The 14,633-nt window shown below is 37.9% G+C and overlaps 1 protein-coding gene across 1 annotated transcript in view; it reads right to left on the bottom strand.

The window, feature by feature from the left end:
- Positions 1 to 6,692: 6,692 nt before the first annotated feature.
- The window catches only part of map3k10 (mitogen-activated protein kinase kinase kinase 10), a 59,727-nt gene continuing 51,786 nt past the window's right edge, over positions 6,693 to 14,633 (bottom strand). The window contains 4 exon segments of the mRNA XM_059330730.1: positions 6,693 to 7,725; positions 7,727 to 7,809; positions 11,060 to 11,594; positions 14,208 to 14,500. Of these exon segments, the coding sequence (XP_059186713.1) occupies positions 7,408 to 7,725; positions 7,727 to 7,809; positions 11,060 to 11,594; positions 14,208 to 14,500 (1,229 nt within the window). The 3' untranslated portion in view covers positions 6,693 to 7,407.

Below are 14,633 nucleotides of genomic sequence, written 5' to 3'. Positions count from 1 at the left end.
GGCATCTTCTTTGTTAAGTGACGTCTTTCAAACTCCATTACTCCAATTTTTTAACATATTCTATTCTTAAAATACTGTGTTTTGAAAAGGTGTCACTTGGCCGAATGCCTCAGATTCATTATATTATCATCAATACACCGATTATTTTTGAATGAAAGTTCCTCTTGTGCTTTAAATATTTAGTTTAAGACAAAGAGAGTCCTTCTGCAGATCTGAGGACGCACCAACTGGCAGGCAATCTGGTTAATTGTTCACTTCAAAACTGAGCACAAAACAACCTAAATGTGTATTTAATCTCTCCTCATCCGCTCTGAAGTGACACCAACATTATCATCACCTCAATATTTTCATATTCAGAGTGTGACGTGAGCACGCCCTGACAAAAAAAACAGGAAATATTGTGAAAAATGGAGAACATAAACACGTGAGACAGAAACAGACACAATGTGTGTGTGTGTGTGTGTGTGTGTGTGTGTGTGTGTGTGTGTGTGTGTGTGTGAGCTTGCTGAATCCTTTTTTCTGCTGGCTCTTTAACACCTTTCTCTCTCTCTCTTTCTATCTATCTATCTTTCTATCTTCCTCTCTTAATTTTCAGGCCCATCATCCTTTTTTCTGCCTTTTTTCTTTGTTGTGGCTTTTAATAGCATCACCATGGAAGTGAAGAGGGGTTGCTAGGTAACTGGCTGGCATCTGGAGGGGTGTTTGATTGTCGGTCACAGTGACAGACACAACACAGGAGTGTGTGTGTGTGTGTGTGAGTGTGTGTTTGCATCATCTGTATCCACTGCATGCACAGCTGGATTTAACATTCAGGGGTTGTCGGTGTGAAATATCACTTTTTGTTTTGTTTTGGCATTTACAAGATTTCTTTCCACTCTGACGCCTCAAACTGAATCTAAAAATCTTGGTTAACAGCGTTGGATGCATGAAAGCAGCTTCATCTGCCTCTCAGGGTAACTGCAGAGTCAGAGAGCGACTACAGGAATTCATTACAGGGAGAAAAACAGCAGACTGGGAGATGATATGACATCATAGGACACAGTGTGGACACCTACAGGACGGTGACTGTCACTACAGCCGCCTTTGTCTCTGCAGGTAAACCAAAATAAACCCCACTAAAGCAGGTTTAACCAGAGCTGGAGGAACTCAGAGCATTTACCTAACCCTCTGAACCCCAAGGCTGTTTTAGGGCGTCTTCTGCCCATTTTACATTTTACTGCAATATATAATATCTATATTACATATATGCAGCACTGTGCAAAAGTCTTACACAATACAGTGAAAAAAATCCTACAAGAATAAATGCAGGTTTGAAGGAAAAGGTTGGTATACTTACTGCATTTTGTGGATTGACATTCTTATTTTACAGCATTTTTTCACACCTGTCATAAGAATTTCCACAGTACTGTAAGTCCTGCAACTCTGTAAAATCAGCACAGTCATTGCTAAAAAAAACCCAGAATAAAAACATGTCTTTTGTGCAGTTTAACACTGTTATAATGACATACTTTTTTTTCTTAGAAAAGGAAAAAAAGTTGAATTTCTCTGATATGTTTTACTACTAATAATATTAATACCACACTGCAGAATTACTAAGTAAAATTAAGTAAAAGTCCTGCATTCAAAACTTACTTAAGTTGAAGTACAAAAGTATCAGCATCAAAATGTACTTTAAGTATCAAAAGTAAAAGTATTCATTTTGCAGGATGGCCCCACTCAGATTGTTTCATATTCCAAATATTTTATTGGATCATTATTATTTATCATTTATGTAAGCAGCCTTTTAATTCTCCTGATAGGGCTCATTTTGATTACTTAATATACTGTTATGAGGTTTAGTTTATAAATATGCATCATTTTGATTGATCATGTTTTTCATGTTAAATTTTGACCTGAAAGGAAACTAAAGCTGGCAGCTAAATGTAGTGGAGTAAAAAGTACAATAATTGCCTTTGAAATGTTGTGGAGTAGAAGTAAAAAGTTAATAAAAGGAAAATACTCAAGTTAAGCACAAATACTTCAAAATTGATGAATGTACATAGCTACATTCCACCACTGCTGCTGTGAACCCTCTGAACTTATAAATGTCGGGAAAAAAATGTCCAAAGAGGGAAAATTGACAATAAATATTTGAGAAATTCAAAAATAATGATAATTTAAAAAAATAAAATAATAATTGTGCAGAATTGTTTTCTTCTATTCTCCGATTAATCACCTCAGTCCCATTTAATTTAATACTGTGACTCTTGGAGGGGCCTGATCCTCAGGTTGAGAACCACTGGACTAAACTATTAAACTGTAAATAAAGTAATTAAATTAACTCAGCAAGAGCTGCAGGGGAAATTTTACTTTTGATAATTTAAACACATTTTGCTGATAATACTTCTGAACTTTTACTGAAGTAGAATGTACTTTTTGTTACTTGATTACTACGATTTTTAATATAATGGAAAGAATAAAGAAAAATAGATGTAGCTGCGACACTGAAGCATCTTTCTTTGTTTTTTTATTCTTCTCTCATCCATCACATTTACTCCTCATTGAAATGTCACAGGCTGAGACTGGAGACAACATGGACGTTTCAGTAGTTTCCCAGGTTTTTTCCTTGGTTTTTCCTGTTATATTAACAAATATATACAGATATCCCAGGAAGAGCATCGTAATAACAATTAATCCTTTCCAATAATAACAATAAATTTAATAAATACTCAGTGTTCATAACCACACAAGGAGAATGAGTTCAGGCTCACTCTTCAACCGACGGGATTGTCATCATCCCATACAAATAATATCACATCCACATATCCACACCCTCACACACTCACACACACGCACACACACACACTCACACTCACCGAGAGAGTTTGCACTGTCAAGTAAAATACCACCTGCAGCCGAGACAAACTTTTTGCGAAAACAATTCCGCAGATAAGAGTTGATTAGTCAGCCGTGGAGTCCACTGGTCCACAGAGACGCTGACCGGCTGCACAACATGTTGAAGACATCCGGCCAGAGGAGACGTGAAGCTTCCAAACGGTCCAACATGAGGTTGACGTTGAAATCAGGTAGCATTTCCACCAGTGTTTCCTTATTTTGTGTCCATTTCAGTGTCATGAGCGGGATCCAGACAGAGTGCTACTGAGTGCGGAATGTAAAAGACAAACTGATGAAGAACCATTCACACGTAAAACCACTTCACCCTTTATCAGGCCAAGAACTATATTTAGTAACTTCACTGGATATCAAAATGGGGTCGAGAAAAAAGTTGCAGATTTACTAGATTAAAGTGGCAAATCTACAAGGAAGAAAGTCGCAGATTAACGAGATTTAAAGTGGCGAAACTGCGCAAAAAAAGTTGCAGATTTACGAAATTTAAAGTGGCAAATCTACAAGAAAAAAGTCGGAGATTTACCAGATTTAAAGTGGCAAATCTACAAGAAAAAAGTTGCAGATTTACTAGATTAAAGTGGCAAATCTACAAGGAAAAAAGTCGCAGATTAACGAGATTTAAAGTGGCAAATCTCCGCCAAAAAAATTGCAGATTTACAAAATTTAAAGTGGCAAATCTACAAGAAAAAAGTCTCAGATTTACGAGATTTAAAGTGGTAAATCTGCGCAAAAAAGTTGCAGATTTACAAAATTTATAGTGGCAAATCTACAAGGAAAAAAGTTGCAGATTAACGAGATTTAAAGTGGCAAAACTGCACAAAAAAAGTTGTAGATTTACGAAATTTAAAGTGGCAAACCTATAAGAAAAAGTTGCAAATTTACTAGATTAAAGTGGCAAATCTACAAGGAAAAAAGTCGCAGATTAACGAGATTTAAAGTGGCAAATCTGCGCAAAAAAAATTGCAGATTTATGAAATTTAAAGTGGCAAATCTATAAGAAAAAGTTGCAAATTTACTAGATTAAAGTGGCAAATCTACAAGAAAAAAGTCGCAGATTTACGAGATTTAAAGTGGTGAATCTGTGAGAAAAAAGTTGCTTTTTTTCCCCCACTTCTTTGTAAATCTGTGACTTTTTTCCACGCAGATTTGCCACTTTAAATCTCGTAAATCTGCGTCTTTTTTCTTGTAGATTTGCCACTTTAAATCTCTTAAATCTGCGACTTTTTCTCTTGTAGATCTGCCACTTTAATCTAGTAAATTTGCAACTTTTTTCTCGAAAATTTTTTATTTTTTATTTTGGATATCCACCTGATAAAGGGTTGATAATAACCATCATTAAGAAATGCTGCAGTGATGAAACTTTAGTTAACAAACAGTAATGATCAATAATGTCTATGGATTATCAGTAAGGCTGTAATTTATGTTATTTAAACATTTTATATACTATTTTAAGTTTTTGGTGTTAACTTTAAGAAATTGTTTATAAAAACAGGTACAAGCATTACAAAGATAATGGTTAATAATAATTGGCTGAGCCCGACTGATATGCGATATATGAGACCAAAGCAGATACTGATATTAGAGGTGAAAATTAATCGATAACTGATATGGTGATGAAAATACTTTGGTAACGCTTTATAATAAGGTCCTTAATAACCATTAATTAACAAGTAATAAGGCATTGTTCTCGCTTTAGATCCGGTAGTTGCAAAAGCATAGTTAACTTATAGTTAACTTATAATAGATGAGCAATAAAATATATTTTAATATCAATAAGCAAACAAAATAAGATTAATAAAGGCATGGCAAAGACATAATGGGTGGGTCATGGGTGTTTGTAATGCCATTATTAACATTTATATAAGCTTATAAACACACAATAATGTTAATAAGCATCTTGTAAGGACTTACAAGGGCCTTATTACTTGTTAATTAATGGTTATTACAAGAACCTTAATATAAAGCGTTACCAAAACCTTTTCTATGACCTTTTTTATCTGGATTGTGCACTGATTTTTCACCACTCTAATATTTAACATTATTATACATTATTGTACAAACAATGTTTTTTATTGTCAGCCAATTCTCTAAATGATAACTGAGAAAACAAATAATAAATAGGAATAAAATAAATAGCTAAGTAAACATTATTACTGTTCAGTCAGTTGCTGACTATTTAAATACAACGGCTAACAACATTTCAAAATCATTCTAAGCAACATTTTCTGCATTATATATTGTGTAAGAAACGTTTTCATGATGGTAAATATCGGACAATATCGATATGCCTTCAATAGGTCAATATCGGCCAATAATATCAGTCATCAATATATCTGTCAGGCTCTAGTTATTTGTCTTTAACAACATTACAGTTAAACCTGATTATTATTTCTTAGATTATTTTTGGCATTTATTCAAGAGTACACCTGAAGGTTAAACATTGTTTTATTAAGCACTAATAATATCTATCTAAAAATATTTATAGATGCTTTACATATTAATTATTTATTTATGTATTTATTACCTAACAAGGTATTATTATCATCATCAGCTGCAATTTTGTAAAATCATCTAAATAATGTTTACAAATAATTTCGTAATTATTAATAAGTGCTTATTATAATCTATAAAATGTTAAATTATAATGTGTGCAACAAAAATGTGTGCTGTAAAAATGTATAAATATTACTAATATTTAAACATTATTCATTATTATTTCATTGTTTGTTTGCATTAACTTAAGTTTAATTTTCCGTCGATTAACCATTTATTAATGATGGTTGTTATTGAGCGTTACCACGACAACATGCACTAAAAAAGCACCAGCACGCAAAGAAAAAAAAAACATTTTGTTCTTCCACACATGTACAGTAATATATACACATTCACACACCTGCTCTGCCAAACCAATAGAAAACATTTTTGCTAACAGGTTACGGTTGGGATGCTGCGAGCACTGACAAAATAAACTCTGTTGTTGTTGTTGTTGTTTTTTTTACTGTACAAGGCTGAAATACAGCCAGTCCAGCAGTGCTGCTGTGAGAGAAAAAAGGCTTTTTCCTGTCTCGGCGGCGTCGGATGGGAGAGGACGATGACCGCCATGCAGAGAGACGACACAGTGTGGATGAAGGCGGAGCTTATGGGAGATGTTTGTGCACCGGCAGAACAAACGGCGTGCAAAATAAGAAGAAAGACGCCCTCTTAGTAAGAATATTAACTGGTCCAGCTCCTGTTTCTGTCAATGAAACGCTCCTGAAAGTTGCGAATGATTTGTGTGTGTGTGAATGATTTTTTTCTTTCTTTGGAGTGAGAGATGAAAGCAGAACGTGAGCAGCTACACAGACGAGCAGAAGCAGATGGATGAAAAGTTAGCAGAGTCAAAGAGTGGCTTTTTAAGAAGTTGAATGGCTTTTGAAGGTTGTGAGTGGTCAAGAAAGGAAGGAAGGAGGGGGAGACGTGTGGGATGAGCGCACTACAAGGCTTATAAAGGCCTCCAGGACCTGGTGAGGTGCAGGTTAGAGATCTACCAGGAACGGCTCTGTTCAGGTTTCACCTTATTACAAAAAGGCAACCTGGTCTCACAGAAATCCGTGAAATAGCCACGGATTTCGCTTAACTCAAAATCCGTGGAATAGCCACGGAATCGCTCAAATTTCCGTGAAACTGACACGGATTTCGCTACAATGCAAGTTAATGACAGTCAAGTCAGTCAGTCTATTCCAACATACAAAGTGATTATGTACATTCACTGAGTGAATATTTAGAAAATAAAACATACATTTCTCGCTAGAAATGTGATCAAAATCCATTTTTATGCAGAAACTAAGTCAAAATATTGATTTTTCACTAAAAATGAGAGAACTGTCCGCCATGTTTTTTATTCTGACCGCCGGAACCTTGAAAGTCACGTGACTTGGAACAAACCAATATTGGATTAACTGTCATTTAACTCTTAAAGTTCAGACTGACACTGTTTACTTTTGTTTTTAGGAGGATGTAGAAGACACTGGTATCATATGAAACAAAGAGACCTATGGTGTCATGATATCTTCTAGATAATGCCCATTTTATGCTTATCCCATTCAGTTTATCATGTATTTAAAATGCTTTGTTTACGCCTACTGTTTATTGTTATTTCTGCAAACTTTGGTCACTAAACAGCCAGTGAATTGCATAAATTGGGTATCACTTGAAAGCCGAGACTCTTGTGGATTCAATGAGCTAATGTTTGATGATGTTAATCCCTGTAGTAGTCAGTTTATTGCAGTGAGGGCATTTTTTAAAAGCCACGGGATATGACTGTCATTAACTTGCATTGTAGCGAAATCCGTGTCAGTTTCACGGAAATTTGAGCGATTCCGTGGCTATTTCACGGATTTCTGTGAGACCAGGTTCCAAAAAGGACACATGAGAGGAATGGCTTCCAGTGGGGCCTAAACAAGTGTTTGTCAAACTTCAGTGAGTGCACTTTGCTGGGCTCAGACGTCAGTAGCATCTAATGTCAGGAAAGTCTTTTCACTACGAGTACTGCTGTCCACACAGCGTGGCGGGCTTCTGCTTCCCCATCAGGGGGACGGTGCGGTCCGAGCTCTGGCCCTCCACGTCCATGTCCATCAGGTTGGGCTTGGCGGTGCTGGCGCTGCTGTCCCCCGAGCCCAGGGGGCTGTCGCAGCTGCTGCCCGGAGACGAGCTGAGGGTCCGCGAGAGGGAGCCCAGCTTCCAGGGGTCGGCTCTCATCCGGGCCGGGGTGGGCCGCGGCCGGGGGGCGAACTCCAGCGTCTTGGGTCTCTCCAGGGGGCTGATGAGGCAGAGAGGAAGAGGCTCGGGGACCGGGGGGAGCCGGGGCTTTACGCCGATGGGGGACCGGGAAGAGGCTGGAGGGGTCCGGGAGCCGCGGGATGTCCAGGGTGTCCTGGGTACCTGGGGAATGGAAGACGGACAAGAAAAGCATACGTTTTTTTGTTTTAGCAAATATATTCACATATGCACTTATTGTAAGTCGCTTTGGACAAAAGCGTCTGCTAAATGACATGTAATGTAATGTAATGTAATATTCCCTCGAGCTTTAGTCTAGACCAGGGGTCTCAAACTCAAATTACCTGGGGGCCGCTGGAGGCAGTATCAAAATGACCAAAAAAAGACACAAAATTACAGAAAAAGACAAAATGACTGAAAAAACACTACATTACGTTAAAAAAATTACGTTAAAAAGACACAAAATTACCCCAAAAAATACACAAAGTGACCAAAAAGACACAAAATGACAGAAAAAAACTAAATTACTTAAAAAAGACACACAATTACCAAAAAAGACAGAAATTTTTTTATAAAAAAGACAAAATTACCCCAAAAAAGTAATAAAAGGGACCTTCCACACACAACACAGTAAAGTGTCATTCATATAAAACTCACATTAAACTTTCATATCAAGGTGGGGGCCACAAAATATCGTGACGAGGGCCACAATTGGCCCGCAGGCCGCGAGTTTGAGACCCATGGTCTAGACGGAATTGTCCAAAAAGTGAAAGTGAGGAGCATTTATGGGAAGCTTTAACATCTGATATAAATCTGCATGCACGATTATATTTTATAACGAGCTAGTCTGCAAATTGTCCATAAATGTCAGAAAATAGTCCATATTCAGTTGCAAACCAAAATATATTGAGGTGACTTTCAATTTGTCAAAAAAGGAACTAATTCTCACATCTGAAAAGTAGTCTAGGTGGATTTCAGAAAAAAGGCCTCCTATTAGAAGTGAGGAGCATTTATGGGTCCAAGTCAGGAACCGGCCTACTTTACTTATTTCAAGGGTGCTGAATAAAAAAAAAATGGTTCCCAAGCGAAATTTTGAGTTTTTGACCTTCTCATTTGCATATCAAAATGGCGGCCAAATTGCCCATCTTGCTAAGTTGTTGGACCATTTCCCCTTAGTTTTTTTGTAAGTAGGCAATCAAGATGAGGAAATTAAGTTTCTAGATCTATAGTCTAGAGTCAGAGCAAGGATATAGTGGAGGCTCAGTGCCTTTTTTATGTTTATTTATATATATATGCAAAATACCAACTTTTAAGGTGAAATCAAGCATTATTTGTGTCATTTTTTAAGGCCGACATAAATATTCAATCAATCACTTTTAAATGTTCCAGTTGGTATTTTGCATATATATATATATATATATATATGCATAAAAAAGACACTGAGCCTCCACTATATCCTTGCTCTGACCCTAGACTATAGATCCAGAAACTTAATTTCCTCATCTTTGATTGCCTACTTACAAAAAAACTAAGGGGGAAATGGTCCAATGACGGGTGCAAGATGGGCAATTTGGTGGCCATTTGATATACAAATGAGAAGGTCAAAAACTCAAAATTTGGCTTGGGAACCATTTTTTTTTATTCAGCACCCTTGAGATATGTAAAGTAGGCCGGTTCCTGACTTATACCCATAAATGCTCCTCACTTCTTATAGGAGGCCTTTATTCTGAAATCCGTCTAGACTACTTTTCAGATGTGAGAATTATTTCCTTTTTTGACAAATTGAAAGTAACCTCAATATATTTTGGTTTGCAACTGAATATGGACTATTTTCTGACATTTACGGACAATTTGCAGACTAGCTTGTAATAAAATATAATCCTGCATGCAGATTTATATCAGATATTAAAGCTTTAGTGATTTTGCAGCTTACAAAGTAACCTCACAACTTCAATGCACATTAAATGCAGGTGTTTTGAGTTGAAGAACAGTCTCTGTGTCTAAAATGAGTATCATTGTTGTAATAAATAGTTAACACCCGGGAGAGTGTTCGCACAAAGTTTTTTACATTAACAATCCAGGACGAAGGGTTTCCCACAAGCATCAGATGCTCTAAAAGGGAAAGATATCAAAGCAGCCCCAGCTCTCAGCAGCAGGAGACGACGTGTGTGTTCTCATATTAAGTATTTAACGCGACCGTTTAGTCTACCGCTTGCTTCTGTTAGAGAGATAATGTCTCTAAAAGAGTCTCTAGTTAAATAAAACATGGGAACAGTGAATTATCTCAACAAATATTGGATTAACTGTCATTTAACTCTTAAAGTTCAGACTGACACTGTTTACTTTTGTTTTTAGGAGGATGTAGCAAAGAGCATAAGAGTTTAATTTAATAGATTTTGGTTATTATCAAGAAAACCATGGAAAAATGTCTAGATATCAGCTCTTAAATTAAACTCTTATGAGCTATTTTTGTTGTTATCGTTATATTTGTCCAAACAAATGTACCTTTAGTTGTACCAGACACTAAAATGAACAAGAAATTGAAGAAAACAATGGGGATATTATAATTTTTTCCATGACTGTACGTCATTTAACAGAAGGTAACGATAGTTTTCAGAATCGCATATGTAGGAGGAAGTTTGTGTAAAATGGTTTTATGGTTGTATAAGGAAGACAAACTGCAATGATTTGTGTGCAAAGACAGATTGTAACAGATCACAGCATCGATAACTAAATTAAAGAAAACAATGGTCTAATCCGGGGGGGGGGCAACCTTTACTAACTAAAGAGCCACTGTTGGCCAAAAAAAAAGAGAAAATCGCGGAATGGAGCCGCAAACCTTATATTGAGCCTAAAATGAAAATTAAACAGCCTAATAAGTCTAAATTAGCCTGCCAACATTATTAATATTAATATTAATAGTCATATTGAGCATTTATTAATATGATTTTAAAAACTAGTCTATATCGGGGAACTGAAAACTAAACTCAAAGTTGGCAAAACTTAAAGGTTAAGGCGCCGGACTGGAGACTTTTATAAGCTATGAAGCACATTTTAGTTGACTTGAATGTCAAAACTTTTTTAATATGCTGTAAAAAGGCTATACAATTTTACAATTGAGTAATACAAATAGCTTTTGGTCTACACCATTGATAAATGAACATTTTAATGTAAAAATATCAATATAATTTTTTTTGTCTCAGCCACGGGGGGCCCCTGCAGGCGGCCTAAAGAGCCACATGAAGCTCTGGAGCCACAGGTTGGCCACCCCTGGTCTAATCATTTTTTTTCCATGACTGCATGTGACTTCTACTTTTGACCTGCTATGTCCCCATAAGACCCCCTGTCCCCTACACACCTCTCTCTAAATGATCAGGGTTTTGCTCATGTGTTCCTTCATGTTCTCCATCATTACCTTTGAGAGCGGTGCTGTGTGGCGCCCCCGGTGGCGGAGGCATGGGCATGCTGCCGTCTGACGGCGTCCTGCGGTGCCCCAGAGTCTGAGCTCTGGGCCGGATGGCCCCGTCCGAGGGGGTCCGCCGGTGTCCCCTGTTCAGCGCCATGGCTGCAGACACGTGGGTGGGCGTCAGCGACTGGTTGGGCTCCTTCTTGAAGCTCTCCGCCCGCAGGTCCAGGAGCGGGTTGAGGGCGGGGGCCGGGGCCGCGGCGGGGGTCTTCAGCCCCGTGACGGGGGTCAGCGGGTACTCGTCGGGGTCCGAGGGGAGGAGGGACTTGGTGGAGTTGCAGTCGGACAGAGAGGAGAGAGAGAGGAGCGTGACGGAGGGAGACGGGTCCATGCAGGGCAGCGAGGAGTCCTGGTGTCTGGAGAGGGAGAGGGAGAGGTTCCTGCTGGGGGGGGAGGTGCTGCGCCGGAAACGCCCCGTCCGCTGGAAGAGACCCTCCTTCTTCTTCCGCTGCTCCTCTCTGAGATCCTGCTCGTCCTGGAGCACCTGAAGGCAACATCACATCAACAACCATCATTATTTGTTTTTAAGTCTTTAAATGGCCCCGCCCCGCCCCGCCCTCTCTCTCTGAGCTCCTCCTCCCCTACGCCCTGCACGCTGCCTACAGTCGGCCGATCAGCTGCTCCTTAGGGCAGCTATTCTCAACCTTTGGGTCGGGACCCCAATTGGGGTCGCGAGATGATTTCTGGGGGTCGCCAAATCATTTTGGAAGTCAGCTCTGTCTCCACTGTGTTAAAGTGTTCATGTGTTCATGTGTTTTAGTCTTTTTGGTCACTTAATGTCTTTTTTTGGTCATTTTGTGTCTTTTTTTGTGTCTTTTTTGGTCATTTTGTGTCTTTTTTTGTGTCTTTTTTTGATCATTTTGTGGTCAATTTGTGTCTTTTTTGGTCATTTTGTGTCTTTTTTTTATCATTTTGTGGTCAATTTGTGTCTTTTTTGGTCATTTTGTGTCTTTTTTTGATCATTTTGTGGTCAATTTGTGTCTTTTTTGGTCATTTTGTTTCCTTTCTTTGGTAATTTTGTGTCTTTTTTTTGTCATTTTGTGTCTTTTTTGGTAATTTGGTGTCTTTTTTGGTCATTTTGTTTCCTTTTTTTGGTCATTTTGTTTCTTTTTTGGGTGATCTGAACTGTGCATGTGAGATTCTGTTCAGTGAGCGAGGGTAACGGACAACATGCATGTTAAATTGAGATTTGTTTTAAAACCCACTTTTATTTATTGGTTTTTACCCAGCATGAGATTCGTTTTGTTTTAGTTGTTTTTGCTTGTTCTGTTTTTATTGTTGGTCTGTCCTGCCATGTACAGCACTTTGTATCAGCTAACGCTGTCTTAAAGGGCTCTATAAATAAAGTTGATTTGATTTGAGCTGAGAAACACTGATAATCACCTTCTCACCTTATAAAACAACTACAGCAGCAGATCACACCCTGATCATTGCTCTCATTGATCCTTTTTCTGCTCCCTTGTTCGCTAAGAAACTCGTTTGCTTCAACAACACACAAAAATCCTTAAAAACACAGAATCAACAAAGTGCTGGAAACCATCCACGCAGACTGGGCCGTGCTGACTCGACAGCACCGCACAGTTCATTTGGCAGCTTGTTCGTCCTGTTTTATCTCTTCCTGAAGGTGATTTATTACTTTCAGATGAGGAGGCTGAACCAGCCTGCTCTGTGACATTTAACAAGTGTCGGCTGCATTTAAATGTCTCTGTCTGCAGCAGGACGCAGTTTGTTTTAACAGGCCAGGTACGGAATAAAGAAAAAGAAATGTTCAATATTTCACCACTGTTAAAACTTAACAACCTGAAAGGAGTATTGTGTTGGAGGACAGGCAAAAATAAAACCAGTAAAGCTGGAGAAACAAACTGGAGAGAGCTTAAGGAAGTGGAAATAACTAAACTAAAATCATTCAACATATATAACCTGAAATATTTAAAGTAAAGTAATTAAATATAACAACAAAATACCAAAACTATACAGTCATGGAAAAATTATAAGGCCACCCTTTTTTTCTTCAATTGCTTGTTCAATTTAATGCCTGGTTCAACTAAAGGTACATTTGTTTGGACAAATATATTAACAACAAAAATAGCTGATAAGAGTTTAATTTAAGAGCTGATATCTAGCCATTTTCCATGATTTCTTGATAATAACAAAAAAATCATTATCAAGAAAACCATGGAAAATGTCTAGATATTAGCTCTTAAATTAAATCCTAATGAGCTGTTTTTGTTGTTATCATAATAATTGTCCAAACAAGTGTACCTTTAGTTGCACCAGATATTAAAATGAACAAGAAATTTAATAAAAAGTGTGGTCTAATTATTTTTTCCATGACTGTATGTTTGCATTTAGTATAAAATGGTGACCTATGAAGTACTGGCTTGTTTTGTGTGTTTTTTTATTCAAATTTTCTTTGCAATGTACTCAAAAAGCTTGACCTGAGAGTCTCCTCTGTTGAGGTTTTTATGAATGAAAAGCTGTTTGACAGTTTCCTCTCTCTGCTGTCCAAGGTTATAATAGTTTTGGATTTTTCATTAGTTTTAGTTTTAATTTCGTTGTGAATTTTTGTTTTCAAATTCAGTTAGTTTTAGTTAGTTTTTAGAGTGAGTTTTCTAGTTTTGGTTTAGTTTTTATTTTTTGAAAATGCTTAGTTTTAGTTTAGTTTTTATTAGTTTTAGTGTTAGTTTTAGTTTTTTTGCAATGGGCTATGTGTTGGGTGCCAGATTCAAAGAGTTCATAATACATTTTGTCTTTATTTCCTTTGGTTTATCCATCTCAGCCCCAATAAGGTTATTAACTCTTACAGTTCTGGGTGTTTTGAATTTTGGTTCTAGTGTAAACATCGCAGTCTCAGTAAACATATTCACCATGTGTTGCATGTTCAAATAGAAACACTGAATTATGAATGAAAAAAGTTGACAAAAACAAAAAATAAGGACATTTTCACTATAATTTTAGTTAGTTTTAGTTAGTTTTGTAACCACACAATACAGTTTCAGTTAGTTATCGTTTTTTTAAAAACTCTAGTTTTCATTTTTATTTCAGTTAACGAAAATGTTTTTTCAATTCTAGTTTTCGTTATTTCGTTATTTCGTACCTGTAGTTTCCCCAGCTGCAGCAGGTCTTGTCCGAGGGCGACGGATGCGAGCAGCGAGGCGCAGCCCAGCAGCAGCATGTCGCTCTTCTTCCTCTGGCCGCAGCGCCGCAGAGAGTCCTGGTAGCTGGCCCCGGTCCCCGGGCCGCCGGGCCCCGCACAGGAGCTAACCACAGCAGGCAGCGTGTTGGGCCCCAGGCTGCCCCACAGGGACCCCGAGTCCTCCACGGCCCCGTTACTGCTGGTCTCTGAGGGCTGCAGGGACCCTGGAGACTCCTCGAACTCACAGCACTCCTCTGATCAACGGGAGGAACAGGAGATTAAAAAAAGGGTTCAGACAATTTATTCTCGTTATGAAGATTACACCACGTTTTATGGAGAAACTGCACATAAATGTGGATAATTACAAAGGGATTTTCTTAGTCCAGG

Source organism: Centropristis striata, chromosome 4 (assembly GCF_030273125.1).
Source record: "Centropristis striata isolate RG_2023a ecotype Rhode Island chromosome 4, C.striata_1.0, whole genome shotgun sequence".
NCBI classification, from domain to species: domain Eukaryota; kingdom Metazoa; phylum Chordata; class Actinopteri; order Perciformes; family Serranidae; genus Centropristis; species Centropristis striata.
The sequence above is the reverse complement of the archived record's forward strand: the minus strand, read 5'-3'. Positions and strand labels throughout refer to the sequence as shown.